The sequence below is a fragment of the Telmatherina bonti genome, assembly GCF_933228915.1.
Source record: "Telmatherina bonti genome assembly, chromosome: 16".
Taxonomy (NCBI): domain Eukaryota; kingdom Metazoa; phylum Chordata; class Actinopteri; order Atheriniformes; family Telmatherinidae; genus Telmatherina; species Telmatherina bonti.
In genome coordinates this window covers 23,103,874-23,131,801 of record NC_136614.1, presented here as the reverse complement: position 1 = coordinate 23,131,801, position 27,928 = coordinate 23,103,874, and the positions used below count along the sequence as shown (strand labels likewise).

At 38.2% G+C, this 27,928-nt stretch overlaps 1 protein-coding gene across 3 annotated transcripts in view; it reads left to right on the top strand.

Annotated features, from left to right (window-relative positions):
• Positions 1–350: 350 nt before the first annotated feature.
• sgk1 (serum/glucocorticoid regulated kinase 1) overlaps positions 351–27,928 on the top strand; it is a gene marked incomplete at its 5' end in the record, with an annotated part of 32,317 nt that continues 4,739 nt past the window's right edge. The window contains 4 exons of one of the 3 annotated variants that reach the window (XM_079255455.1): positions 351–467; positions 5,206–5,445; positions 17,094–17,309; positions 21,140–21,203. In XM_079255455.1, the coding sequence (XP_079111581.1) occupies positions 351–467; positions 5,206–5,445; positions 17,094–17,309; positions 21,140–21,203 (637 nt within the window). Of the gene's footprint in view, positions 468–5,205; positions 5,446–17,093; positions 17,310–21,139; positions 21,204–26,415; positions 26,783–27,822; positions 27,893–27,928 lie in introns of those variants that run through there. The other 2 variants (XM_079255457.1, XM_079255458.1) reach the window with 2 other exon arrangements.

The window sequence follows — 27,928 nt, the reverse complement described above, 5'->3', positions numbered from 1 at the left end:
CCTCCTCCCCCTTGCATCTATCTCTCAATCTTTATCTGCGCCTCTCTCACTTTCTCTGTTATCATCTCCATCTCTATCCAAACACACTGGTGTTACAGTAATCCCACTGTAATTGCAGTGTCCTGCCTCCCTCCCTCACATTTTGGTCCATATGCCTCCTTCCACCTCCTCTTGCTCTCTCTCATTCGTCCTCTTTTTGCCACACAGAAACATCTCTTTCGTTTTCTGACCCGAACTCGTCGTTTCTTTCCCTCATGACTTAAACAAATCTGTTGCTTTTGCCATAGCTCCTTGCCAGTCCATCCGTCACCCTGGGATCTACGGAGACAAGCGGGGTGCCGGTGTCGGCCATGAAGCTGGTGAACGGGGGAGGAGGAGGCGGTGGGGGAGGCGGAGGAGGAGGAGGAAGAGAGAAAACTGCTTTCTCCTTTAAGAAGTGCTCAGCTTTCCAGTTTGTCAAGAGAAAGGTGAGGTTGGATGGCACACTCATGCATACATTTGGCACATGTTGGAGGTGGGTGAATTTTGCCCTTTCTACACTTGCATCAAAGCTGGGAGGTGTCACAGTCGGAGGGCTCCCTTTCTCTTTGTGCCAGAGATGATGTCATTGTGGGAGCTAAGCCACTCTGATAAGAAGCAGTTCAGCTCCCTGCGTGTCTGTGTTTATCATGTGTGTAAGAGCATTTCTCTTTGCTTGTGTGTGTGTGTGTGCGCTCCAAAAGAGTTATAAGTGTGTAAGTAATGACAAATAGCAAAGCCCAGTCTTTAAGACCTGCCTGCACATCTGCCATTATGCTGCAGATTTGTTACAAAGATTATTTCTTATGTAAATGAAATAGTTTACATGAAGTACTTCCTTTGTTTGGTGGTCCTTTGTAATAATTTATTGCTTGAATTACCAATTATATGATGCAAGGAGTTAATAGATTGCAAACCAACACTTTGGAGGGTTAAATGCAACTTTACTGTGTGGCATGCTTTACCGCAAGCACTGCAGAGATGCTCATCCAGTTTTGTAGCTATTTTATTTTATTATGATCACTGGCATTCATATGCTGACATGGTCAATATCCCATTTATTTGTGTTATGGTCCATATAATGCTGCCACACACAGGATTTAAAATATGGGGATAAGAGTATGAATCAGTTGCGCATTTCGAGCAGTTTTCATCCCCCTTTGCTTTCTGCAAGTCACTATTATTCAAAATCTCTTCTAGGAGAGTAAAAGTCTCAGAGTCATCATCCCGTTAACAGAAAATGTGAAGTTTAGATGAAGATGCTGATTGCAAAATAAGGCAAGCAACATAATTATTCTTTCTGTCCAGTTTACTTTCACCAAAACAAGTCTTCTTGTAGCACTGATGTGCATGCGTGGGCAGTTGCAACCCAAGCTCAGCACCACATAAAACAACTGTGAATGGTTAAAAGAACCCCCCCCCCTCAAACCACCCTTCAATTTCAGAGCATTTGGTGCAGCACGACAGATCTCCTCTGCTGAAACGGTGCTGCAATCTGGTTATGTGAAATTACATGGTGCCATAAGGTCAAATGGTTTATAAAACACAAAACAGCATCAGCAAAGACGGACATGTCACACGATGAAAAGTGAACTTTTTTAAAGACAAAAAGACAATAACAGAAGCTTGCAATATGTGGGATGCAGCATCTGCTCTCTTAGCTGCCATAGTTTTTGTCTTATAATTCTTGCCACAGCTAGGAAATCATCCTAATCTCAGAGCAACAATAAAAAGATCTCATTTCATACAAATGTAATTAATCTTTGATACATCAAGATCACAAAACCAGACAAAAGTGCCCCAAGAATGAGTACAAAGCTGTTGACACATAATTAACCTGTAAGTACTTAATTGCATATGCTGTTATCTAGTTTTTTGTGTAGTTATGTATGGTTTAATTCTTAAAGTCTTTTCTGAATCCCAAGCTGGAGGAATATGGTGATAGATTGGTTTTAGACATGTAATATACTGTTTTATATGTATATTATACATATATAATCATTTAGAAACCAGTAGAGTAGCTGATAATAAACTGATGCCTAATTTCAAATGAAATATTTTAATTAAAAAGATACATTTCTATACATACTATTTAGCATAATACTACACATCTATGGTGTTGATTGACTAAATGTGTACTAAAATGACATCAGCAGGCATGACCAGAGGTTTGTTTGATTGGTGTGCGACCGTATGCTGTAATCACTCCGAGCTTGACAAACTGCTCAGCATCTTCATCTCTAAATCTGAATAATTTACAGCTGATTTACATGAGATGAAAGGAGAACACAGAGCAACATGACTGCAAGCCATAACAGGAAGGAAATGACTATCATTACTTCAAACTTGTGGAAGAGGAGAGAACTAATGGATTTACTCAGTAACACTATCCTATTATGAGGATGCACATTTTCATTTTTATTACTTAAACAATTTCACAAAGGAATGATAAATTTGAAGCTGTCAAATTTTCACCCTCAGGATCCAAACTTATAATGGAGAAATAAAACCATGACTTTTGCTCTTGTGTTTTGTGTAGCAATTGGTTCCCATTTATTTATTTATTTTTATCAAAATATGGGTTATTTTGACTTGTGGGTGGCTTAGTGTCAGCTGGTGAACAATGGTGTGGATGACACATGACTTGCTGGGTGAAAAAAAAAAAACTCTGCAAAGCGGGCACTTTATTTAAGATCTGTTTGCAGTTTATATCCGTTTTAATTGTTTAAGATGTTACTGGACAAGAGCTGGAGGTCATCATCACTTCACCTGTACATACTTACTGTAAGTTCAAAGCAGACTTATTATAAGATACACAATGACTCAGAATAAAAATATCTTTACCTGGCTTTATTGTAAATTGCAGACTGACTGACTGACTGAGTGAACGAATGAAAAATGAATGAATGAATGGATTATTGCATTCTTCATTATAAAGTTACCTTCCCTGTCTCTTTGACAAGAAACTCTAAATGTCCAGCCATTAATCTTGCAAAAAAAAAAAAAAAAAACAACGTAAAAAAAAACAACAACAAAAAACCAGTATCTGCTGGGTGGCAAAGAAAAAATAATTCAAATGTCTGCTAAGGGTTTTATGTCAAACAAGGAGTTTGAGTATTTCGATCCAATTACTGAATCGTTCCAAAAGAGGAGAACAAAGTAGCCGTTGTCCGTTCCTTCCCACTGGCACTGGGGAAAATGGCACTTCTTCTGCACACAAGTCCACACCATCAAAGGAAAATGTCACTTTAGCAGTAGGTGGTTTGAGGCTACGGGTGTAAAAATGAAGCTTTAAGCTCATGCATGTTTACTCTGTTGACGTTATGTCTCACTGAGCACATCTATGTTTGTGTCCAGGCTGGCTGGAATAAGAGACCTACTAATGAGTTATGTCATTAAACCAAAGCTAAAAGTATCATAGTGCATGAAAGTGGCACTGTAACAGCAGGCACTGAGCAAAATAAACACTGTTACATTCATTGTGTACTGCTGCAGACATATCTATTTCAGTGTCTGTCTACACTGTATCTGTAGCTTAGCTTTCACTCTGCTCCATGCTCACTAGAGTCAAAGCCCAGAAGCTTCCAGACATTTAGCAGCACAGCCCAGAATCAAAAGTAAATTTTCTGCTGCTTTTCTGACCTTATATGTTGCTTTAGTTTCATCTAAGTAAACCTAACCACAAAAGGAAGAGCTCAAAAGTCATGTCAAATGTCTGTGGCATACAAATCAGGAAAGGAAACAATGGAAGGAAATACTGTATATATTCCATAATGCTCTGTAAATAAGTGTGTATGCATATGCCTGTTTGGATAGTGCCTATTACTGTGCTACACATTGGAGCAGATGCACATGAACAAACACTTCAAAAAGATGATGTAATATTAAGCTTTTTCTGGATTTTTTTTCAAAGTGAGTAAAAAAAAAAAAAAAAAAAACCTGATTATGTAAAGGCTGCATAACCGTTTATTTAGATTTTTTTTTTTTTTTTTTTTTTTCCTTTTGCGCTTGAGAATTTGGTGGATTAAATTACACCTATGTTCGGTTTTATCATCATCTTGAGATCTTAAACAGGAGGTATGACAGCAGACCCTTTTATCCATGACTGCTGACTAAAACGTTTCTTTCTGCTTTGAATCTGATGAAGAGCATCAAAGGAAAAAGCAATCCAATTACATTTAACATCAATCATACGCTCAGTTCTGCATGAAAAAGCTTGTGCTGCACTGTTCTTCCTCAAGGTGTGGGTTGTTTTTGGATTTGTGCAGCACCTACAGTGGCTAGCTTGTTTTTGTGTGGAACTGCCAACGTGTTTTTACAGGTTTGTTTCCTTCGACCCAACACTCCTTGACATGTTGCCTGGCTATCCTTCGACTTTGGCATTCAGTCTTGGAGTCTATTTCTTTGTGTGTGTTGGTCTCAGCTGTCTGGACTTGCTTGGTCACACAGGCCACGGCCCCATGGTGTGTGTTTACTGACTGTTTGACACACACAGCACGACAAGCTCTCTCATGTCCTCTCGTGAAAGTGTAGCTTCTTCTGCCTTCCTGTAGACCTCCTACTTCAGCGTCTGCCAGTTGTTTTTTGTTTGCTTTGTTTTTGTGTTCTCTTGTCCATTTTTGCCAAATCTTTTTTTCTGTTTCTTTTCCCTGAAAGCACAGACATACAAACTCTCACCCACACACTTGGTTTTACAGTTAGTGGCAGTGGTTTTCTGGAAGGGCTTAGTCACTGCAGAAGTGTTGTGAGTGTAGTCATGCTGGCATGCTCCAACTTGTGCTTGTTTTGGTGATATAACACAGTTATACACAGTGTTTAACTCCATGCTGACAACATATGATTGCATAATGTGAATATCCATCAGTGCAACGATTACAGACTTTCCTCCTTCATCGTCCATAAGGGGGCCATCAATGGTCCTGTGTGGCATTAGCATGCAGCAGGTGTGTGTGTGCGTGCAATGCATGCATGTCAATCAGCAAGCATGCCCCTTTAGCGGCAGAGCAAAGATGCAATCACTGCCTTTTTTTGTTTTTTTGTTTGTCATTCTTTGACTAACATGTAATCCAGGAGAACATTACAAAGTCTTCTGTCTCTAATCAAAGACTGCAGCAGACAAGGCTGTTTTTGTGAGTGTGTTTGTTAACCGTTTAAAAAAACACATATCATCTATTCTTTCTTGTGCAGGTGAGAAGATGGATGAGGAATCCCAAGGTTAGCGTGGAGAAAGCTCAGGGGAAAGGTCTCCTTTATTCTTGTCCAAAGTGTCCACTGGCTGATGATTTGTGGTACTCCCACTTCCCCTCACCTTATGGCTGCTGTCACTACACGGGCCTGCAAGGCGGCCATTATTACCACCAGGAGCCATGCTCACCTTGCACTGCAAGTGGGCAAACCAGCGGGCATGACAAAAGCAAAGGCTGTAAGGTAATTGTGTGAACAAAGAAGGGGGGTTGAGTGTCTTTGTGTGTGTCCATGTTTGCATTTGCATCATTACTCATGCATGATGTCAGATCCTGTGAAACAAAAGTGCTTGCCTACACCTTTCGGTGTCATTCTCCTAAACAAGCTTATGACTCTGTGGGTGAAATGTTCCGGTGAGTAATATACCAAAACCTAAATAAGGCACTTTGGTACTTTTTCATTTACACATACATTTTTTATATGAAAAGCAAGTTAAATAATGATTGTTTTGTTCATCAACCTTTATACCTTTTAGACTGTATAAATAAGTAGGTTGTTTTCAATCTTATTTGATAATCTCCCACATTGAGTTTTAAATTCTGCTTCATTCATTCAGCTTCAAAAAGTCTTTCAACATTCAATGGGTCGGAAAGCTGTGAATTATTGACTTTACATTCAGTTTTATGAATGCAAATTTTTTAAAAGTCTCAATTGCAACATTTATTTTACACGGATTTTTCATCTTTAAAGAGGCTTGATCAGCAGTGCTGCCTCTGACTCTTGGTTTTTATCCCATAGCCATTTATCAAACAATTATTGTACATGAAAATACAAACAGATTTGTAAAAACAACTCATACAAGCATAAAATTCTAATTTACAAGTAAGTAAAAGCAGGATTAAAATAAAATGTAGAAGTAAGCATAAATAATAATATATGCAATGCATATTTGCAGCTAAGTTTATTCTTGTTCATTGAGTTAATCTGCGTTTAGAAATTATTTAGTAATGTTGTCACCTTTGCAGAATAATGATAAACCCCAAACCAAAATAAAAAAAAGAAAATAACTTATTTGCTGCCATATTGAAAAAGAATAATTTCATTCTGAGTTTGAAAGAAATGACCTACTATTTATGGGAATGCCTTACTAAATATACATGCAGAATATCTGTATGATGTAGCTATAAAGTCACAATTAAAATGTGTCTGTGCTTATACAGTTTGTGCATCCTGGACTATGAAATGTTTTATGCCCTCAAGAATTTCAAAGAAGGTCAGTTTAAGCAGTACATGATGTTTTGTGGCCTGTTTTATTACCAGTACCATGAAAAAGGAGAGGCTGCCCACTCAGCTGCGGTCCTCACACCACAAATGTCCCCCTCTGGTCTGCCGGTGGAAGTGTGTTCACTAGTCCCTCCATAACTTGAGTCATTTGATATCCATCTGTTTCCCAATTTGCACTTTGAAGAAAGTCAGGCAACCAATCAGTGTTGAAAGGATTCTGGACATTGTTGTTTCTTTCTGTCTTCTCTCTTTAAGCACAACCATGACTCGTGTTATGTAATGCAAACAGAAAGGCGACAAAAGACTGAGATGTTTTTACAAGGTGCTCCATGTATCTACATCACTGTTGTGTGTCTCTTCACATTTAGCAGAGACCATAAACACTGCATTGAAAACTGAACATGAGCACCGGTTCATGGTCGGAAGTGTAGCTGTCAATATTGCCCAAACATGCCCCCCCTACACACACACACGTTGTGATAATGTTGCTCCAGTGATCCAGGCTGTTATTGGCTTTTAATCTCAACAGCTATCCCATTGTGTATCAATCATTGCACCTATCAGCTGTTCCCTACTGTGTGTTTTTCCAGTCCCCTGGCTACTGGGAGGGAATGAGTCATCAAAATTGCAGCATGGCTGAGCCACAAAATCTTTTTCTTCATATCAGTGTGTGCAGTTCGAAGCAGCATTAAGGTGTGTAAGGATGAAAAGAGGGCCACAGAGCCATTATCTTTCCTTCAGCTCTTTTTTTTTTTCATGTCGTTTCATTGACCTGGATTTTGGAGGTCCTTTTGCTTCATCAATTCACTTTTTTGCCCTCCAAGCTGCTGCATGTGTCAGTTGTTTCACTGATCTATCTCAGAGGACATAGCTGGTGTGTCTGCAGACTTAATGGGTGTAGCATTGAAGTGAGAATATGTTGGGGTGGGGGGTCGGTGGGGGTCAAAGAGGAGGGGGCTTGGCAGTGAGTCATTTTCACTGCAGGGTGTAAGACTTGCAGAGTGTTCATGTGTGAAATCAGAGGTGCACATGTTGACCTAGAACAGCTAATCATAGGTCATATGTGTTTCTGTGTGGTTTTTGATCCGAGGCCCAATTAATGATTGACAGCACAGAAACCTCATACAGTAGCAGCTAGACATTGTAATATGTACTTGTCCTTCCCCTGCAATATGGCCAAATACTCCATGAGAAAAATGTTGTATACTTTCTTAAAACATGGCATGTTTGCATGCTGCGTCTAATGTGGGTTAATGTTAGTTTTACCAAATATTGGTGGAGGATAATGCTAGTTTGGCAACTGATGTTGCATCAAGCTAACTGCTCTGCTTGGATAAAGCCCACCCAAGACCTGACTCATATGCAAATAAACAAGGCTTTATTCTAAAAAAAATTTATCCTGTCAAAATGAGCTGAATCAGTGTGTTGGACTGGACTGGAGAGTTGCACAAGAAGGCTTCCGTCATATTTTCTTTAACAATGAACGCGATATGGTGTCAGATCACTCTTCAGCATGCACAGAAACTGGGGATATCTGTCATTAGAAATGTCACAATATCAGATTTTTACTGCATGATAACCGTTGTCAGAGATTCATGGTATCATTAGGAGATCATTGGAAAGTTTAATTGCCAACAAACCAATTTGATAATCTTTAGACTTTTCCTTTTTTTTAAATGTGGTCAGTGATGTTTTTTTTTTAAAGCTATATTTATTTATATTAATATTTTAATATTTTGACTATTGTCAATACTTTTTTTTTTTTTTACTTTCATTGTTAACTATTTCCCCTTAGTTGCCCCGTGTTGTTAAATACTGAATTTTAAGCTTTTACTGTAGTCTCCTTTGCTGCAAGAAGCAATATGTTGAACAGCATTTAGCAGTGAAATGCGGTGGTTGTTTCTTGCCAGAGGACCTGCATCTGACCTGTAATTAAAGTCTCCATGCAACCAAAAGAGGCCAAAAATGAATAAAATATTTATTCTGCAATATCTTGAATTAATGTACTAACTTTGATCAAACCGTCTCACATACTTGTGACTTTTTTCCAGTAAAATCCTCCCTGACAGATTGTCCATGTCCTCCTCCTCCCTTTCCTCATTAAAAATCCATCACAGCCCCTTTTTTTTTCTAATTACAAAGCATCAGCACCATTAAAAATGCAGGTAGCTTAGCTTTGCCTTGACCCAGTGCTCTTCCCTTCACCCTACTGCTACGTTTGATGAGTCTATCCAAAGTTAAAATAAATATAGACGCAACTTTATGACACTGATTTTATTATCTTATGAAATCAGCACAGTAAAGTTATTGCCCTGAATGTTTGTACAGGGATTTAATGACTGCTGGGAAAATAAATGGTTTGCTGTAAGCAGATAAAGATGAATGATAAGAAAAAAGGACAAACAATAGCTTAATGGCTGGACGGAAGAAAAAAGCACTGGTTGTAGGGGAGAAATATTAGTGATAGAAAATCAGTGATAGAAAGAGATGAGAAGAGCTGAGAGGACAGTTTTATTAGAAGACAGAAGATGAGGTCAGGCCATCTGCCCCAGCACTGCGTGAGCATGAACAGAAATCAAATGCGTATAAATCCTCCTGGCAAGGATGTCCTGTAGTGTCCCTTATACACACGAACAGGCTGTCACACACTCAATTACTTATACAAGTGCAGCCATTCCAGTAATCCATTTCATCAAGCCTGAACTGTACTTGTTGAAGACTTAATCAGCATGAAAAGAACAGGAACTTTTGCTGACAGCTGCTTGTTCTAACACGTTATCTCTGCTTTGTGCGATTGCGCTGCTTTTCTTTTTAGAGCTCAGTAATGCATTTCCACCTTCAGAAACTATTACTTGAAGTGAAATGCTTCATTGAAACCTTTCCATCAATAACGCAGAAACAATGTGTGTTGGTAAAATATAAAGAATGCACACCTGCATCATCATTTTTGATGAAAGTTCTCTCTTTCTTCAATGATTAGCGCAACACTATTGTGCAAACAGTTATTGTTGCTGTTATGTTTACAGGAGATTTTGCTAGACTGGAATGTCCAACCAGTTCTTGGAAAGGAAGAAGCATTTCTATGAAAAGAATATTAGTTTAGTTAGAGTGTGAGCGTGAGTGTGGTTGTTCGTCTCTCTGTGTGGCCCTGCGATGGACTGGCGAGCTGTCCAGGGTGTACCCTGCGTGTCGCCCAAAGCCAGCTGGGATAGGCTCCAGCATCCCCGCGACCCTGAATTGGAATAAGCGGTTCGGAAAATGAAATGAAATGAAAAATGAAATGAATATTAGTTTTATTGAGCATCAATTGATTAATTTTCCAAACCGCTTAGTCTATTTCAGGGTCATGGGAAGGTGGAGCCTATCCCAGCATCCATCGGGGCGAGAAGCAGGGTACACCCTGGACATATCACCAGTCCATCACAGGGCATTTTTATTAATCCTTTAAAAAAATGTTATATTCATGAAGTATAATAGTAATAATAATAATAAGTGATTCAAACAGAAAAAAATTCAAAATAAAAATAACAAAATTAAGTTTGAAATTGATATTCTGTACAAGTGTACTGCCTCAGAGCAGACGAAGTCACTGACTGAGGACACTCAAGTCTTCCTTCTGAAGTGGTTCCACTATGTAGACCCTTATATCAAGCAGCATTATAATGAATTGTCATCATTACTATTAATAGTATTAATGAAAGCATCATGTGTCCTCATGTCTAAGCTGATTTTATAGAATTTCACCAGCAACTGACATTGGAGGTAATGATGCAGGTTACTGTGAACTGGCCCGATATCACTGATCATGTGATGGTGTAGATCATCAACCGTATTCGGGATGGTTTACCCAGAATATCCTCACCCGCTCTGGCACCATTTGTCTTTATTGTCCAAAAGTTAGTCATGCAGGAGAAAGAAAGGAAGGAAAGCAGGGCATGAAGCAGAGAAGAAGAAGGCTGAAGACGTCTAGAGAGAGATGAGGGAAGCCAAGTGTATCCAAGAGGAACAGTGATTTTTATCTGCTCCCATGCATCACGGTGAAGTAGGGTTGACTGTTGTGTCATCCCCACCTAAAGTACAAAGTAAAAGACATGCAATTGAACCCAAATGCTGAAATTTGCTCATGTACAATCAGATCCTTGCCTCATCTGTCAATGAAATAAGCTTATCTTGTTGATGTTTTGTTACGGTCAACTGGATCATTCTGTACCTTTGTCTACACAGACAAACAGCTCAAGTGAACAATGGGTCATAATCATTTTATAACACATGTGTCATGGTTGAGTTGGCCACAGCGTGTTGTTCTCCACAGAGAAAATCAGAATGAAATGATCTATGACAAATCCACCTCCAGTGGCAAAGCCTCACCACTATTTCACTAATGCTAAAGCTTTTTGTGTAAGTCAGTGATTGAAACCTCTCAATATCCTGTTGGGAGACTACTGGCTAATCACAAGCGCAAACACATTTCAAGTGTAAATAAGATAACACTTACTTAAGGCCAACATACTAGCTGTAAACAGTTTCTCAGCTCTCCAGCTATCACTGTCTTACATTTCCTCTGTCAAGTGGGAACATATTTCTCGTGGACTTCGCACTCCAGACTTTGGCTCTTGACGTAGTCTCGTCCAAGAAGTGGCTTTATACAGAAAACACCTCTTGATAGAGCAAATGATTGATGACTTGGGTGTCACATTAAAGGTTGCCGTTTTATTAGTAACCTTTTACTGGCGCTCCGCTGACGTTTTCCAGGCAATGACATGAACTTTGCATTACAGCAACATCCCCCAGCTGGATGAAAAATCTTAAATTACTGCAGATTCAGCTGAATATCAGACTCCGCCCCAAAACTAAGACTTGATGAAATCCAGTAAAACAATAAGAACAAGGATATAATATATTTAAAAATGGTACATAAAGATTAGGAATAAAGATGTATTACAGTACTACTGGTTTGTGTTACTACTGTGGGTGTACCTGTTGAAATTCTTGTGGTGTCCTGACCAGTTTCTCTTTTCACCTGCCAGTTAGGTTACAAGCCTCCCAAAACCGCAGCTGAATTTCAGCTTTAGTTGCATTCACCATGAATTGAATTACTGTCAGAAAGGTTTTAGCAAGCACTGGGAGTAAGATGGAATTAGTAGGAACTCCCCTCAAGGTCCAATTATATTTCCTACAAAGAGTTACACTAAGAAGACTCGAGCCAGAAACCCTTTTCAGGTTGTTGGCTCCTCATGCATACCGTATCAATACCGGAGAGAAATGTCTTTTATTCTGAACTTCTGTTTGTATTCTTTAGAAGAGTTCATCTAATTTGACTGAGAACTTTCTTTTTGCCTTGTTAAGTACTTCAGCACATATTCACATTCAGCTCATAGAAATGCCAAATGTCAGAACCTCCTGAGTCTTTTAAATTCTTTGCTTAGTAATGAAACTGGTGGGGTGCCAACTTAGCATTTGTGTGAAGCCAGCTTGTGTCAGCGTGGCCACTTTCCAGCACTTGGCAATACCTTAGCTAATCACCTAGTTTCCTTCCAAGTATATTCTGCATGTATCCATTATATTATTTTAATTATCAACCATTGATGTTTCACCCTGGTTAAAAAAAAAAAAAAAAAAAAAAAAAACAGGTTTCATTTAAACTAGGCAACTCTCTGAAAGGCTAAACGGGGTTTAAATCTCCACTTTGATCATAAATTATGTTATGCCATATATTGATATTATAACAATATTAATAGTGACTCAGCGTTTGCTGATATCTCAGATTCAGTCATGATCTGATTTAAATTGTGTGTGTACACACACACATATATATATATATATATATATATATATATATATATATATATATATATATATATATATATATATATATATATATATATATATATATATATATATATATATATATACTGGTAATGGCTCCAAAGTCAAAGTACAAAGTACAAAATATCTTGATTGAAGTTTCCTGGACTTGTCATGATATGAAGTGACAGTTGTATTACTTTTGTATTTTTTTTTTTAACCCTAATTTAATATGAAAAAGCAAGAGGGATGTTGAGGAAGAGAAAACATCTGAAGTTTCTGTCCTCAGTAATCTGTCATATTTGATGAGAGAGGAAAGGCATTCAAGGCACAAGAGAATAGATGTGCACATGGTAACATGCCTTTCGGTTAAATTGAGGGAATGACAGTTTCATTTTTTTTTTTTTTTATAATGCTTGCTGAGTTTCAGGAGAGTGAAGTTTTAAAAAGGATGAAAGTTATGAATGTGTAGATGTTAATGACAGTAATGTATAGTAAATAAACTGATTATGGAATTTATTATGCAAGCAGGAACTTAAATGAGAAAAAAAAAGCTGTACATATAGATTTCTAGCAGAATAAATGAAGAAACAGATCATCTGTAGATACAAAAATACAAAATATATTTCAGAAACTATTTGCAACAATGAAAGCCTTTAAATTTTCCTTGAAGACAGTTCAAGGGCTCTTGTACGTGAATTATAATTCATGAGCTTGCCATAATGTGTGTGTCTGCTTGTAGAGGTGTTTTGCTGGAAGATCCATGACAGCTGTGTCAACCCTGGTTGTCTGACTGTAACATATTTTGTATTTCTGCATTCTATTAAGATGACTTGGTTATTTCAGAGTTGATCTTTTATTTGTGATATTGAGTGCCTCCAATGCCAGTCTTGCAGAATGATACAACCTCCACCATGTCTCTTCTTTTCAGAAAGGGGCTCCACTGTCCAAAAACAGTGAAATGCATCAGCATCATCTCAAAGTGTTGAAATGAAAACTTGATCTTGGAAACTAGTTTAAAATTCCCAACGCTATTAGAGAGCTCATACACCTTGTTATGCTGAAAAAGCAAATGAAGACAACCTGTCATTTAATGTAGTTTGTCATTCAGGTCATGTGAAAACTAAACATTTAACACAGTGCACGAGTTTATAACAATTAAATATTATTCTATTATTTCACTGTAATAATGCCTTTTTTTGAATTCTTGGTCAAAAAATTACAAAAAAATTAGATTTCACAAATTGGGTAATTTGGGTAAGGATATTTAATATAATGTACAAAAATAAGACATTACTGAACAAAATTCCACATCTGAATTAGTTGCTCTCTCTCAACCTCAATCCCTTCCCTCCTCTTTTCATGCTGCTGGAAAGAAGCGGAGCACCCACCCTCATCGGTGTTATTGTGAGGGGCTTTAGAAATTATTGCTGGCCTAATCTACCCTGAGAGCCCAGTTAATCCCATCTTCCATCTTGATGTTCCAAAACCCAAACTGCTGCCCCACAGAGGCTCAGCAACACCCTGATTATCCAGTGTAGCTTTTGTTTCTTACACTCCCATGCATGTCTCTGCAGAAACTGCTTTGTGGGGTTTCAGTTTATGGCACACACTCAACGGCTGAGCAAAAAAATTACCTAATCTGCTTCCATGTGAATTTATTGGCTTTAGATATTCTGCTGTGGTTGTTCAAGACAGTGATTTCATTGTGATAAGCTTAAAAAGCTTTGCTCACTTTCTGTGTAAATCAGGGTGAAAGCGTAATTCAAGTATGAAGTTGCTAAATCTGTGAGCTCAGTGACATGCTGAAAAGCTCACTTATTACTAAATAATCTTCTTCTTTATTCCTTTTGCATTACCACAAGGGAGACATTTATGGTTTTGTGTATCTTGATAACTTTAGTGTTGGGCTCTTCCCAATCTGAATTGCGGCTTTTGGCATGCCGATATGAGCATTTAGGTCAAAGCACTGCTGTTCCTGCAGACTCACAGGCTGACAGCTGTGTACTTATAATCCTGTTAATATGCACTTTTCACAAATATCTATGTTATAAACGTGATGTTTTATTAGGCAAGGAAAAGTTGGCATCAAGTGCCTCTGTCAGATTAGGGACACGAGAGAAAATGAGCCATGTATGTGGGTTTTAAGTCAGAGTTTTTTTTCTCCTTATTCATTGATATTAATAGGACGTTACAGAAATATTTACACTAAAGCGTATAAAGTTTTCTTCCCTTTAACAAAAGGGAAGAAAATCACATTTCATATTAGGGCCTATAGAACGTCAGCAGGCTCTGTGCCACATTTTCTGGAGAGAAACAAGAGAAAGACAGAGAGAGAAGATCAGGTCAGGGAGAGTGCAACTCTATAACACTGCAAAAATGTGCATAAATGTTCAGTGAATGTCCATGAATATTAATGTTTTCACCAGAAAGTCAAAGTTCAGACACCTTGTTGATGCACAGATTGAAAGATGAAGGAGTTTTTACAACCACATTGGATGAGAATAGGTGCAAGCTCCAAATCAGCTTAAGGTCAATACGCCAATGTTGAAATCCTAAACTTGCTCCTTCGTCTGCTTCTCTGCTCATCCATGACGTTACAGCTTTGTCTGGCTTGGGATTTAAACTCCCGTGGGATATGCTGCACATTTGCTGCTCAATCCCATTGAGACTGATCTGAATCGTAGTTATTCCCCTTTTTACCAACTGGATCTAATTTTCCCCGACATTCATTCATTTTAAGACCTTTTTTGGTAACAGAATCAGTTGACCTTGGCGTTAATGAGAAAGCCTTTTCTGAGAGAAAATCACTTTGCTTATGTAACTCTGCCTCAGGTCCTCTTTTTGTCTTTCAAACATGCATTTCTTTGTCTTTATATCCCTACTCACACCTTATACCTGTTAGAAAAGGACTGACATGCACAAAGGGAAGTGTAGCCTACTCACAAACATATATATAAAACAAGCCTAAAAACTGGTTACCAGGAAAGAAGGTCATAGACTGACTGATGACATTAAAATTTTTATCCAACATACATTTTATGAAGGCCAAAGGTACAAATTGCATGGAACAGAAAACAAGGCAGATAAAAACTTCTTCAGAACAGTTTAGCGACAGTATAATGGTTATAGCTGTATTCACTTCTTTTTTTTTTTCATCATGTGCCATCCAGCAAGAGTAAAGACCAGACCTTTCATTCAATGTTTTCCATAACATATGTAGAATATCTAGAAAATAAGGCAAGTAAGGAGAAAGCTGAGGGAAGGGTTTTGATGAAGCAGGAGCAAAGTGATGTTTTCATTTCTTGATTTATGGAGCAGTAGATCCTGCACATCCTGGCATTAGCTTGAGAATTTCCTTTGAATATATTACATCCTGAGTTTATGGAGCAAAAGGACAGATCTTGTCTGAGAAGCCTTATGTAAGCTAATCACTCTTCTGTTAATGGGTCGTAACACAAAACAAGGTCAACAGGCAGAGAAAGGGGTTGAAAGGGGAGAGTCTTGTGGGGGGGGTTTTTTGTTGGTTTTTTGGGTTTGTTTTTTTTTTTTTTTTTTTCGTTTTTCTGTGAACATATTTTTCTAAGCCCTGAAGGAATCCAAAGGAACCTTTCCTGGAACAAAGTTACAAGCTAACTACCCCACCTTACCTGCCCGCAGTTTTAGTCAAATGCAAATCTTGTTTTATCAAGTTTCATGCCGAGGAAGGCGTCTTCACACACTTCTCACATAAGCTAACGTTTAGTTATACATCTGGCTGTTGGGTTTTGTTTCATATTGAAGTGATGAACATGGCAGGTTATTATGCTATCACTTGGTCTTTCCTACACTGGACTGCAGTTTTAATTCAAGGGATAAACCCATCACAAACAAGATTTTTTTTTTTACTGAGTTGCAACTTCAGAGTCAAATGCACACATACACACACACAAACTCACTCATTCATATTGCAAATTTGATAACACAGTGAGCCAGCAGAGAAGCAATCACTGATACAGGCCTTGATAGCAGTTATTTGAAGTGACTGCTCAGTGAACGTGTCCACTCTGTGTGCCAAGGACATGTATTACCTTACATAAGAGCCACTCTGGGTCACTGACACATGCCGTTTGGTTTCCTCAAGAACCATTTGCACCTGAACCTTGGGTTCTGTTTTCCTGTATCTTGTATTCATTTCTCATACATCTGTCATTGATTGATATTCCCATTTCAGTCCTTGAGTGTGTATTCAGTCAGTGTTACCAAACACTTGTTAAATGCTGATTGAGAAATTGAGCTTTGTGGTAAAATCATCCTCGCGAGAGTGTGAGACACCAGCTCTCACATAGGAGGAGATTCTGCTAAGATTAACTCACTGCAAACCAAATGTCTGCCTCCAATGTTTTACTCATAAAAAGACAAACTTGACTCTTGCTGATGTAGTATATTAGTCCTACAGCTTTTACATACATATCCTGTGCCTCCAAATGGTAAACATCACTTGAATAAATGCTCTGAATAGAATAGTAGTAGCTCGTTCTTAAATGTGAAGTGTGTGTGCGGAGTTGCTTCTGTATTTCGTTAGAGTGACCATAACATCGGTTGACAAGCTAAAGGTATTGTTTCCTTCTTTTGTACTAATTTTACTGCAGTTGCTGTTTTTAATTCACCGTCTATAAATAAATCTGTTGTTTCATGTAAGTATTTTGGTTATTTATAAGTCCATAAGTCTGAGCCACTTTTTCCCATTAACACCATGAAAAGCATTTAATTCTCAGTTTCTCTTTGATCAAACAAGAAATATAATTCTTCCTAACATGCAGGTCAGGAAGTGGAAGATGCTGGCTCGACATCATAATGACAGCGAGGGGAAACAGAAGGAGACAGAGTCAGACATCCACCTGGGAGGCTGTCAGTGCTGGGGACTTCACACCTCACCTCTTCTGGCCAGCCCGGTGATGCTGGAGTGCTCCATCTGCAGCGGTCCTTATATTAGCTATGCCCTGGAGGATACCTGGCAGCCACGTCAGCGCACACAGGCAAGTTAAATCCACAGCTTTATTCTAGTCACAGAAACAGTTTATCAGTGAACCTCAAAGCAAGAATGAAAATTCCAAGAAAAAAATGTAAATCTTTGATGAATAGTGAAACATTATTATTTTTGTTTTCTATTGGTTTAGCAAAGTCTATTTCTTAAGGCAAATATGTCATTATAGCACTGACTGACAGTTGCATTAAAATATTTAATAATGAAAACACTCCCCCACATCAGGCTATTGCACACAATTTAGCAGAATCAGTAAATTCCTGATTTGCTCAACCGCATCTCTGAGTAATTTCAGCTCTTGATCTTTGTCAGTTACAGCTTATCTGCTTCATCTCTTGCCATTAATTTAGTCAGTGATACATTTTAGTATGAAACCAGAGATAATTTGGCTATTCTCCATGAAAACATGCTGACAGCCTTGCCAACTTTACTGCTGACCTGTACTGCCAATTAGCATTCAGCACACCATGTTCCCAACGCATTTCTTGAAATTTTCAATTAGGCTCTTCCTTATCTGGAACAGTTGTAGAGAGTAAAATTCTTTTCATGAAACTGTCAAATCTTGACAGATATAATTAAAAACTGATATAATTAAAAACAACTTTCAGGTGGTGAAAAGTCATGATAATGACACATTTTATTCTATTCTAATTCACACATGTAACAAGCTGATACAGTTGTGTTTGTCTCTATCTTTTTTTAATATTAAAAGAAGTATGAGTTGATTTTTTTACACAGCTGAAATGCCAAAAAGTTATTCTGGTAAATTAAGTACCAATATCACAGTTTTCAAAATTATTAAACGTTTTGTAATTTAAGAGTTGTAGTTGTGTTAAGTGTTAACCGACAGTATAACGTAAGTCACAAGATAAAATTCTGCTAATTTCAACTAATACTCATTGTTTAGAAATTAGATTTGATTTGTTAAACATAATGATCAAAACAATTAATTTCAGTGATGGTTTTGAAAATGTCATCACTATTTTTTCAGTGTTCCTTCTTTAATGAGATAAATAAACGATTCATCCATTTTAAGCAGTTCGTGCCCCAAACTTCCTTTTAGTTCTTTAAAATACCTTAAAAAACAAAGTATTCATAATTTCAACAAGAAGTGAATGCAACAAACTGATCAGCATGCAACAGGTTGGATTTTCATTTATTCTTTTTTTTTTTTTTTCCATTTCACTTAGTCAAACTGAGGGTTGCAAGGATGCTGGGAACTCTCCCAGCAAGTGTGAAGCAGCGTTCACCCAGCATACAGGTTGCCTGTACTTCACAACAGCTGGGTTTCTGTTTTTAAAATTAAATCTGTTTTTTTTTTCCAGCAAATATATGTCAAATATTTACAAAAACAAATTCTAAAAAGATATATGATTAAAGAAAACAACAATTCTTGTAAAAAGTGGATATAAAGATTTTATACATACTTTGTAGTTTTAATTATCCTCAGTAAACAATGCGTAGCATCTTTTCTTAGATTTTTGTTTCTCTTTTTGTGGATGAAATAAAAAAAAAACTGATCTAAGTCGTTCAATTCTTGATGAGTTTTTTTTTCCCTTTTTGGAGAAGTTTTTTTCTTTTTTTCTTTTTTTTACACAAGCTCTGTCTCAACATGATCCTGACACACACACACACACACACACACACACACACACACACACAACTGTTTCAACAATGTAAACTTTAAGTCTTCTTTTAGAATAATAAATCTGCTATCAAATATTGATGAATAGAAACTTCAGCCTCACCATCTCTATGGATACCACTCCATCAGACCTCCGCTGAATCAATAAACAACCGTGAGAGAGCACGACTGAGGCTAATTCAAGGAGAAAGAACGATCATGAACTGTAAAGTGATTGCAGCAAGTTGTTGACAGCATAGCTGGGTATGAACGGCGAGCCACATATGTTGATGTGTGTGCGTGTGTGTATCTAAGAAAATGATAAACAGACGAGGCAACTGCCAATTTTAAGACTTAGATGGAGATTAAATGTCTGGCATGACAGGCAAACAGTTGAAAGAATGGAGTGAAGAAGCAAACTGAAAGAGCTAAAGCAGCTCACATGCAGGCACGATCGCATGCACACACACACACACACACACACACACACTTCCCTTAACTTTTCTCATTCTCATAAAACACATGGGAGCCCACAGAGAGCCGTGATAAGTCTTCAATGCTGAACGGAGGAATGGAAAACTAGGCTAAGACTGTATTGAACAGAGACACAAGCCACTTTGGGAAGTAGTTGACTGACAGCAACATCATGGAAAACTAATATCCAACACAGCAGTGCAGTTTCGTGGGAACATGACTGTCTCTTTTTTTTCTTGTGTCCCGTGTCACCTGCCAATGAAGCTGTTGATGTATGAAAAGTTAAGAAAGTGGGGCACACTAACCAGCTGCTGTTGGAGCGTGTGTGCATGTGTCTCCACATCTGCAATTTGGAGGCTTTCAGCCTACTATATATTGAACAGTTTACTGATTGTTTTAGCCAAACAAAGCGAGCAAAAGATCAGCTCTCACCTTAAAACTGCACTCCACACTGAGTGTACAACACCAGAAACTTCTTTAGTACTTTTACTTATATATATTTTTTCTCATTTAGTGCTCTTTCCACTTTTCTATAACATTCATCTTAATAACTGACTGAAGTCCACAAACAAGTCCTTTCCTTCTTAATCTTTTAAGGTAGCTTTGATATTTCATAGATAATGTAATGAGTTGAAGTCCAAACACAATAAAGCAGCAATTACAAAAAAAAAGATTCAATCATCTCATGATCAATCAAAATGATACAAAGCAAATTGTGTTATCAGGTTAGTGATGTGAATGAAATCATGTGAACCAGCTGCAGCCAGATGGCTACTGAGTACTGAAAGCTAAACTTTAACAGACTATACCACAAACTATTTCTTATTTAACCCCCTGCAAAAGTCTTGAAATATCCTACATTTCTTTATATTTTGCTTTTAAGCAGTCAGACTTTCTTGGAGTCTTTTCATTGTGAGCTTGAGAACTTTTATTACTGCTTTTTTTTTTTTTTTACCCCCTTTAAGTCATACCTTGTTTGTTAAGCCACTTTACACTGACGTATGAATCGATTAAGTAAGAAAGAAGGGACCTAATTCAAGAGGTGAACCAGTTTGTGTCTACAAATAGCAAAAAACCCATCAAATAGCCTATTTAACCTTTACATCCCTGCACTTTGTTCCAAGTGGCTTGTTACAAAGACATAGAATTTGTTCTAGTTTCTTCAGCGGCATTTGTGAACAATTTTATTTCTAAGATGGTCAGTGGTAATAGTATGGCACACATCAAAATTGAGCCGAAAACTTGGCATATGTCTGGATGGTGTGTTGAGTGTCCTTAAGAAACATTTAGGTTGCTGGATGAGTGGTAGACATTGGAAAAAGTGGTAGACTTAATAGAAACAGTAAAAAGACAATATACAGCAGATAAACATTGTCAGGAAATTAAATCTCGAAGAAAAAGAAAAAAATTCTCATCAGATGACTGACACAATGATTTGTTCAGCTAAAGGGGACATTTACTTGTAGCTGGTTTATTTTACTTGAATAAATGTTTTACTTGGATATTAGGAAAATGTTTTTAATATCAAATTATGGGCATTTATACTTGGGTAAAGGATCACTACAACGTTTTATGTCCTTATGTGGACAAATGAAATATTGTTATTTGTGAATCAACAGCATTATCTGTTAACTTAAATTATTTATAATTAAATTTGTATGGAATAATCGCTACTATATTTCCATGAACTGTTTTCCTAAGTGATGCCAATGTTTTTCCCTCAGGCAATGGACCTGTATTACCACAATGAGTCAGAGTCGGACAACTACTGTTGCCCTGGCAACATCAGTAAGTAACCAGCAACTTAGCCTGTTATTTGTATTGTTTCACTTCATCCCACCATTTTTCTTCCATCTACTCTGACACTGTGACTCTTATCCCTTTGTTATTTCTCTCCCTTATCCCTCTTATTAAGTTTTACCTTTTATTATTCAGCTACGCTTTCATGTTGTTGTTTTTTTTTCTCCAAACCTAAAAGCTTCATGTTACTCACCACTTGGCTCCCTGAAGCAACCTCTAAACTCACAGGATAATAACTGTTGTCCAAAGCCCAAATTACTTTTTTCTCCTTTTTGGAATGTGGCAAAACAATGGTTACAGACATAATGCTCAGGACAGATCATCATAAACATAACACAGTGACCTTTTCTGTTTACAGCTTCACTGCAGCTGTCGACTCAATGCAAGCTTGTTTAAGTGCAGCCCGCCTTGCACATGAGCCACTGGGTTTAGAGTCCATCTTTTTTTATTGCTAGAATTACTGTAAGTTATTTAGCTTGAATTTCCAATCATGTTTTATATTTGTCCAGGATAAAGTACACAATCTGTATGTATGTCATGTTTTGGCACTGAGATTATCTAGACCTTTTTTTTTCATATTATGGATTTTCTTCTCTGGCATGATGTGAACATACTTCTGTGAGGATGTTCCAGTGAATCCTTATTGTTAGAATAATGTAAAAATTTAATTACATTATTAGTGTTTTACTGGTTATAAAATATTAGGATTAAGCTAAAAAGATTTTTCAATGTTGAACATGTTCATTGGTTAAGCAGATGAATTACATAGTTGGATTACACAGAAGAAGCTGGAAACAGGGAAAACTCAAACAAAGCAATTGCATCTTTTACCTGAGCATTTATACACTGTGCAGGAATTTTTGAACATCTGCAGGTACCTTTTGGAATATCACCAAGAAAGATATGTGACAGGAACCACACTGATGAAAATGCCTCTTGCTGGCTGTGGTCTGCCTGTTAGTCATGAGAGGTTTCAGCATGCAGAGAGAAATTGGAGCAATTAGCCGAGATGGTGACAGGCTCTTCCCGTGGCCTCTACTGTCACGCTGCTAGACCCTGACAATCCAAGTTCAGCAATTAGCGGCTTTTGGAACACCTAAAAGTTAAAGATTGTCACATATATGATTCGTTTACAGTGATGCAGTGGTATGTGTGACAGAGGGAGCAAAGAAAAGCAAAGGAGAGGTTAGGTCATAATAATTATAGGGAGAAAAGTCCTGATCATGTAATTCAACAGAGCCAACTAAGTCTGTATTGTTTCTAACCCCTTAGCAAAGGTTCAGCCTGAATAACAAAGAGCATCTTCAACAAGAAACCCTTATTAAAAAAATCTGTGCTCATCAACCTGCTGCTGTGAATCAGTGTTTCAACACTGACTTTGCTTTATCACATGCTGTTATATAACGTGGAATTACTCAGCCTTGATTTGAGTGACTGTGTGTGCATGTTCTTTAACCTTTCTTCTCTGAATACAAAATACAAAATGCTAAATTATAGAAACAAGTCACTTTTTAAGCCACGTTCTCACACAGTTTATGACTCATCATTCACCTTTTCAGCCTGCCCGTTAGAGATTTCTGTAAAAGGTTTCACCAACTGCACACAACAAAAGCATATATAAATCTATAAAGGCTCAACAAAGCCAAGGACATTCCACATGTTTGTGGGCAATGTCAGAACATGTTGGTTATGGTGAAAATTGTTGACAGACTTGGGTGTGTGAACTCTGATCCAAAGGCAGCCATTGTTATTTGATTACACCATATTAAATAGCAGCATTTATTTGCCCAAGTTTAAACAAATACTTTGGAGCGCTGCTGTGTAAATGTACTAAATGAGAAATGTTTCCACTGAAACGAGAATCGGAATCCTGCATCTTTAATAATAACTTTCCACTTAAATCAGCTAACTGTGCTTTTCCAGGAAACTGGCATGTGAGCAAAAAAACACTTGTCACATGCCTTTCAACACACAACTGACCCTGCAGGCATACAAATCCAGTCATTTCACCCAAATATATAAAAACCAGCAACCAGCTCCATTTCAACAATGGTTATATGGCCATATATGCTAACAGAAGCAGCTATAATGATAATTAGGACACTTTCTGGTAACCAAGAAAGCCAAACCACGCTGACATGCACGACACTGCACGCATTCACCGTGTCAAGTGACAAGATAAAAGCCAAGCTGTCTCTCTTTGAATAACTGAGGCTTTTATGTAACAGTGTCATTTGGTTCCTCACCACCAAAGCTCATTCACACTCATCGCCAGATCAGCTGTATCTGAAAACACCCTCATCATCCTCAGCAGCAGAAGAAGAGATTCCAAAAGAGTGATGGGCAGTTGACAGAGATGAGCAAACCTGATGGATGCATACTGTCTGTGGGACGCAGTGTGAATATGGGGACATGCTGGTCTTTATGTATGTGTTGGTCCACAGTGAGTAGGTACAATTTGTATGCTTGGATTACAACTCTAATGTAGAGGCAAACCCTTCCAATCCTTTCACCAAATGGCCAACAGAGTGTGTGTGTGTGTGAGAGAGAGAAAGAGAGATAGAGTCAATGCCTTTGTTGGCATTGATTACTGTGCCACTAGTGGGTTACATAACGTACTAGTTACCCCACACACATATGGCCAACAAATACGCAGCTTGAGTGTTGTGGAGCCTCCTCTTGTTCTGGGCCTGAGCATTGAGCAGATTGTGAATCCAGTGTGGTGAAAGAGGGCCAGATTGGAAAAACACTGAGAGGATCTTTTGTTAGAATCGCTCCCTGTCCTCTGATCTCCTTTCACCACCTCCCTGTCTCTCATTTTATTCAACTCTTGGCTATATAAACATCAGATTCAGACTGAAGAGTAGAGCGTACACCCCAGCAGAGGTAATGTAAAGTCTTTGACAATTTGTTTCAAACTTCTACAGTTTGACTTTGCAAAAAATTACTTTTCTTGTTGCAATGCTTCCATTGTCTTTCTTTGTGCTTTCATCCTCTTTTGAAAAAAAGGAGGATTTTTTGATGCACTGGTTTTACTTGCTTACCATATGCTGCTTTCCAGTGCTGATAAAAGATGTTAAGTTGTATCCCACAAGGACTGCCACTTTGGTGTCAGAGATGAGAAACTGTAGATGAAATGTCTGCTGAAGGATGGCACAGCTGCAACCTCTACTGTCTCAAGGAGAAATGTCTTTTTCGAGCAAAATACATTAGGTCCTGGTGGTGCAATGAGGAAGAGGTTTGCAGGACACCTTGAAAAGATTTAGAGAGATTGTCCTTCATTGTTCGGAAAGATTGTGCAAGTCTCTCTGCAGGTTTTTGTTGCCCTCCAGGTTGTGTACGTCTGTGTGTCCTCAGACTGTCCTGCAGGTGTGTTATGTCACCTGGCTCTGTGAATATGTGTGCAAGTGCATCAGGTGGCTGCAGTGGATAGATTAATAATAGATTTGACCTGACTTATGGAAAAATCTGAGACAGCAGTGAAAAGTTGGGGCTATATTTAGGACCTGCAGAGTCACACATGCATGCTAGTCTTCTTGACTGAGTATATGTGTGAATGTGCATAAATTGGTGCTTTTCTTTGGCTCTGCTTTTCCACTAATAACAATTACTCACAGCGTAGATGAGTTATTCATTTTCATCAAAGGATTTGTGGCTAAATGCTTGCAGACTGATCTCCAAAACTGGCAGGATAAATGAGAACGGGACAAAAAGCAGGAATAGCCCTTGGGCTAAATTCACAATGGCTATGCCCTGTAGCCAGGCCATTAAATCCCTACTGTTGAGGCTGACTGGCCAAGTGTTTGGAATCAGTTGTCCTGCAGCATGACCCAGTTTCAGCCAAGCTTAAGATGTTGGGCAGATGGTTCTATTTTTGACTGAATATTTGGTATAAAAGAGACTTGATGGTAAACTCAATTAATACAAATTATCCAGGTCCTATGGCCCAAATCATCCCCTCCTGCACCACCATGCTTCACAGTTGGTATGAGATATTTGTGCTGATATCTTGTTTTTTTTTTTTTTTTTTACTTAATGTAACACAGTGCATTACAGATAAATATCTTCTCTTTGGTCTCAGTTGTCCAATAACATTATTCAAGCCGTTTTGTGGTTTGTTTAGAAATATTTTTGCAAACCTAAACTGTACTGCTATGTTCATTTTCAAGAGCGTTCTCCAATCAACCCTCAAACAAGCCATGCTTTATTGTGTTTTTACTCATTTCAATACTATGAATGTCAACATTTAACATGCGAACTGAGACCTACACAGTTTAAGATGTAAATAATATGCTTATTACGGTGAAAACTGCAAATGATATTAAGGATATTTACACCTGAGAAGATCGGTATCTATGTAGAAGGGCCTTATAACCTTTCCCTGATTGATGGTTAGCACCACTTGCCTTTTCAAGATCACTGCAGATGTCTTTCCTTGTCGAAGATTCTCTCTACCAGATTTCAAAACGCAATACATTTTGTTATTTTACCTGTTGCCAACAGATCTTAGAATCTATGATCTTTTATTACACCATATAACAGTTTTTTTGTTTTTTGTTTTTTGTTTTTATACAAAAAGCAGACTGTGTCCTCATTCACAAGGTTCTGTTTGGACTACAGTGTCATTGAATGGACACGATATGTCTCATGATCGTTTTGTTGGCATTTGTATCTTTACATCGCAACTTTATTTTAGTCCTTCTCTTCAGAATCAAGTACAGTATGCTAATCATTTTCCTGACAAAAAAGTGTTTGCACGACAGAATAGTGCTTAATAATATGCTAATAATATTAATAGTGGTTAATAATATGCTAACTCTTCCTGGCAGTTGTCAAATTTGACCCTAAGTGAACCCTGTGAATTTCCAAATGCTAGTAAGGTGTGTGAACAACCTCAGCTGGCAAGAGTGGAAAAAACTGCATGTAATAAAAAAAAAATTAAAAAAAAAAGGAGTAATTTCTGAAAGGATTATTTTTCCTGTCTTCATTTGATGGAGTATTGTACATTGTGGCAAAACAATAAGGATGCATTGTGCTCAGGGAAACTACACAAAGATAGTGTAGGTGGCAAAAATTCAATCAGGATTATTGCTGACATATGTGTGCACAAACATTACAATCTGAATGTCCACCTCGTGTTTCACTGGGAGGCGACTTCATCTTCATTTAGCATTTAACTTTGAACGCATTGAAGTTGCAGGGAAATAAACAGATATTTCACAAGTACAATTATTCATGGAATGTTCTTGCTAATGTTTTAGTAAAACACAAGCTAAATGGCTCCTCTGGAAAGCTAAGCTCAACGAGAGCATTTGAAAACGGCGTCACCCCGCCCTTGGAAAAAGTCATGCAACCATCAGTGAAAAAACAAAACCCGAGTGGAAGGAGAGAGAGGCGGGACGTCTCCGCCCTGAAAAGAAGAAAAAAAATGTGAGAAGAAACTCTTCAAAAGGTGGAATGTAGTGTAGTTTGATTACATCCCTGCCGAGGAGCCCGCAGCCTCTCTCCTTGTTGTGATCAGGGGATTAAAAGCATCCTTATGAAAGACAAAACGACCGCTTTGACGTGTGAGTAGAACTTTAATAAGAGAAATCCTCTGAGGAATAAAACAATGCGGAAAAATCTGATTTCTGTCAGTTTTCTTAGTTTCTTTTGTACCTAAATTGTACTTAAACATTTGTCTTGTTTTGTAAGAATAAAAAGCCCAGACAGATTTTCTTCAGTGCGCTTCAGTAAGCCATGAACCCATGACCAGGATTTATGGTAGTGTTATCACTGGAAATGTCTCGTTGATAGGGGGCACAGCGTCTTAGAAATGCTAGAAAAGTCTTTGCAGCTCTGCTGAGCGACTAGTTTAACCCTGGAGCTGCAGGTTGTGTGAATGAGATCACTTCGGAGCTGAAAAGGTCTGCTTTGCGTGGAAACTTTACTTTTAGGATGAAATCGGAAATATCGAACAGTTTTATGTGTGTGTATTGGCCAATATGTGTGTGTGTTTTTTCCCTAATTCCTGCTATGTACTTTCTATTGCCCTAACATTACTGAAGGCTACGAAAACAGGGCCAACATAATGTTCTATTGAAGCGAATCTGGTTTCTATTGGTTGTATCGTCTTACTCATTCCGCAGAGGGGAGCAGATAAAACCGAACCAGGTGTCTTATGTAACTGTGCCCAACTGTCCTGTACATAAAGTGTGTCAGCGCTGAAAACGCAGCGCAGAGCCGCGTTTAACATTTTAATGAATCCTTTTGCCTGTTTATTTGCAGACAAACAGCCACAGAATGAGAATCAGATGCTTTCTCATCCTTTTTAATCGGATGCATTCAGGAGTTTCTGTACTTTTCCACTACCAGCGGCTTTTCTTGGCATGCGGCCTCCCTCCGCTCGGCTCTCCCTCCCATCTTTTGTGTGTTGGGAGGGGGGGTGAAGGGGATGAGAGGGGGGTCTGTGTCATTCCCCGGCTCTTTGAATTGAGAGGCAGCCAAGCAGTGAAGTTGATAGGCTTAGTGAGGAGGCTATCAAATTATTTGTACTGGACTTAGAGGCGACCTCAAAGTGGGTGAGACGCTGCGTGGAGGCGGTGAGACCACGCTAACCAGGCTTTAAAAAAAAAAAAAGGCTCGGATCGCGTGCGAAGTTTTGATCTCTGCTGAACTTTTTTTCACGTTCATGTACAGTAAGTTCATCCTGAACTCCTAGAACATACGTCTGA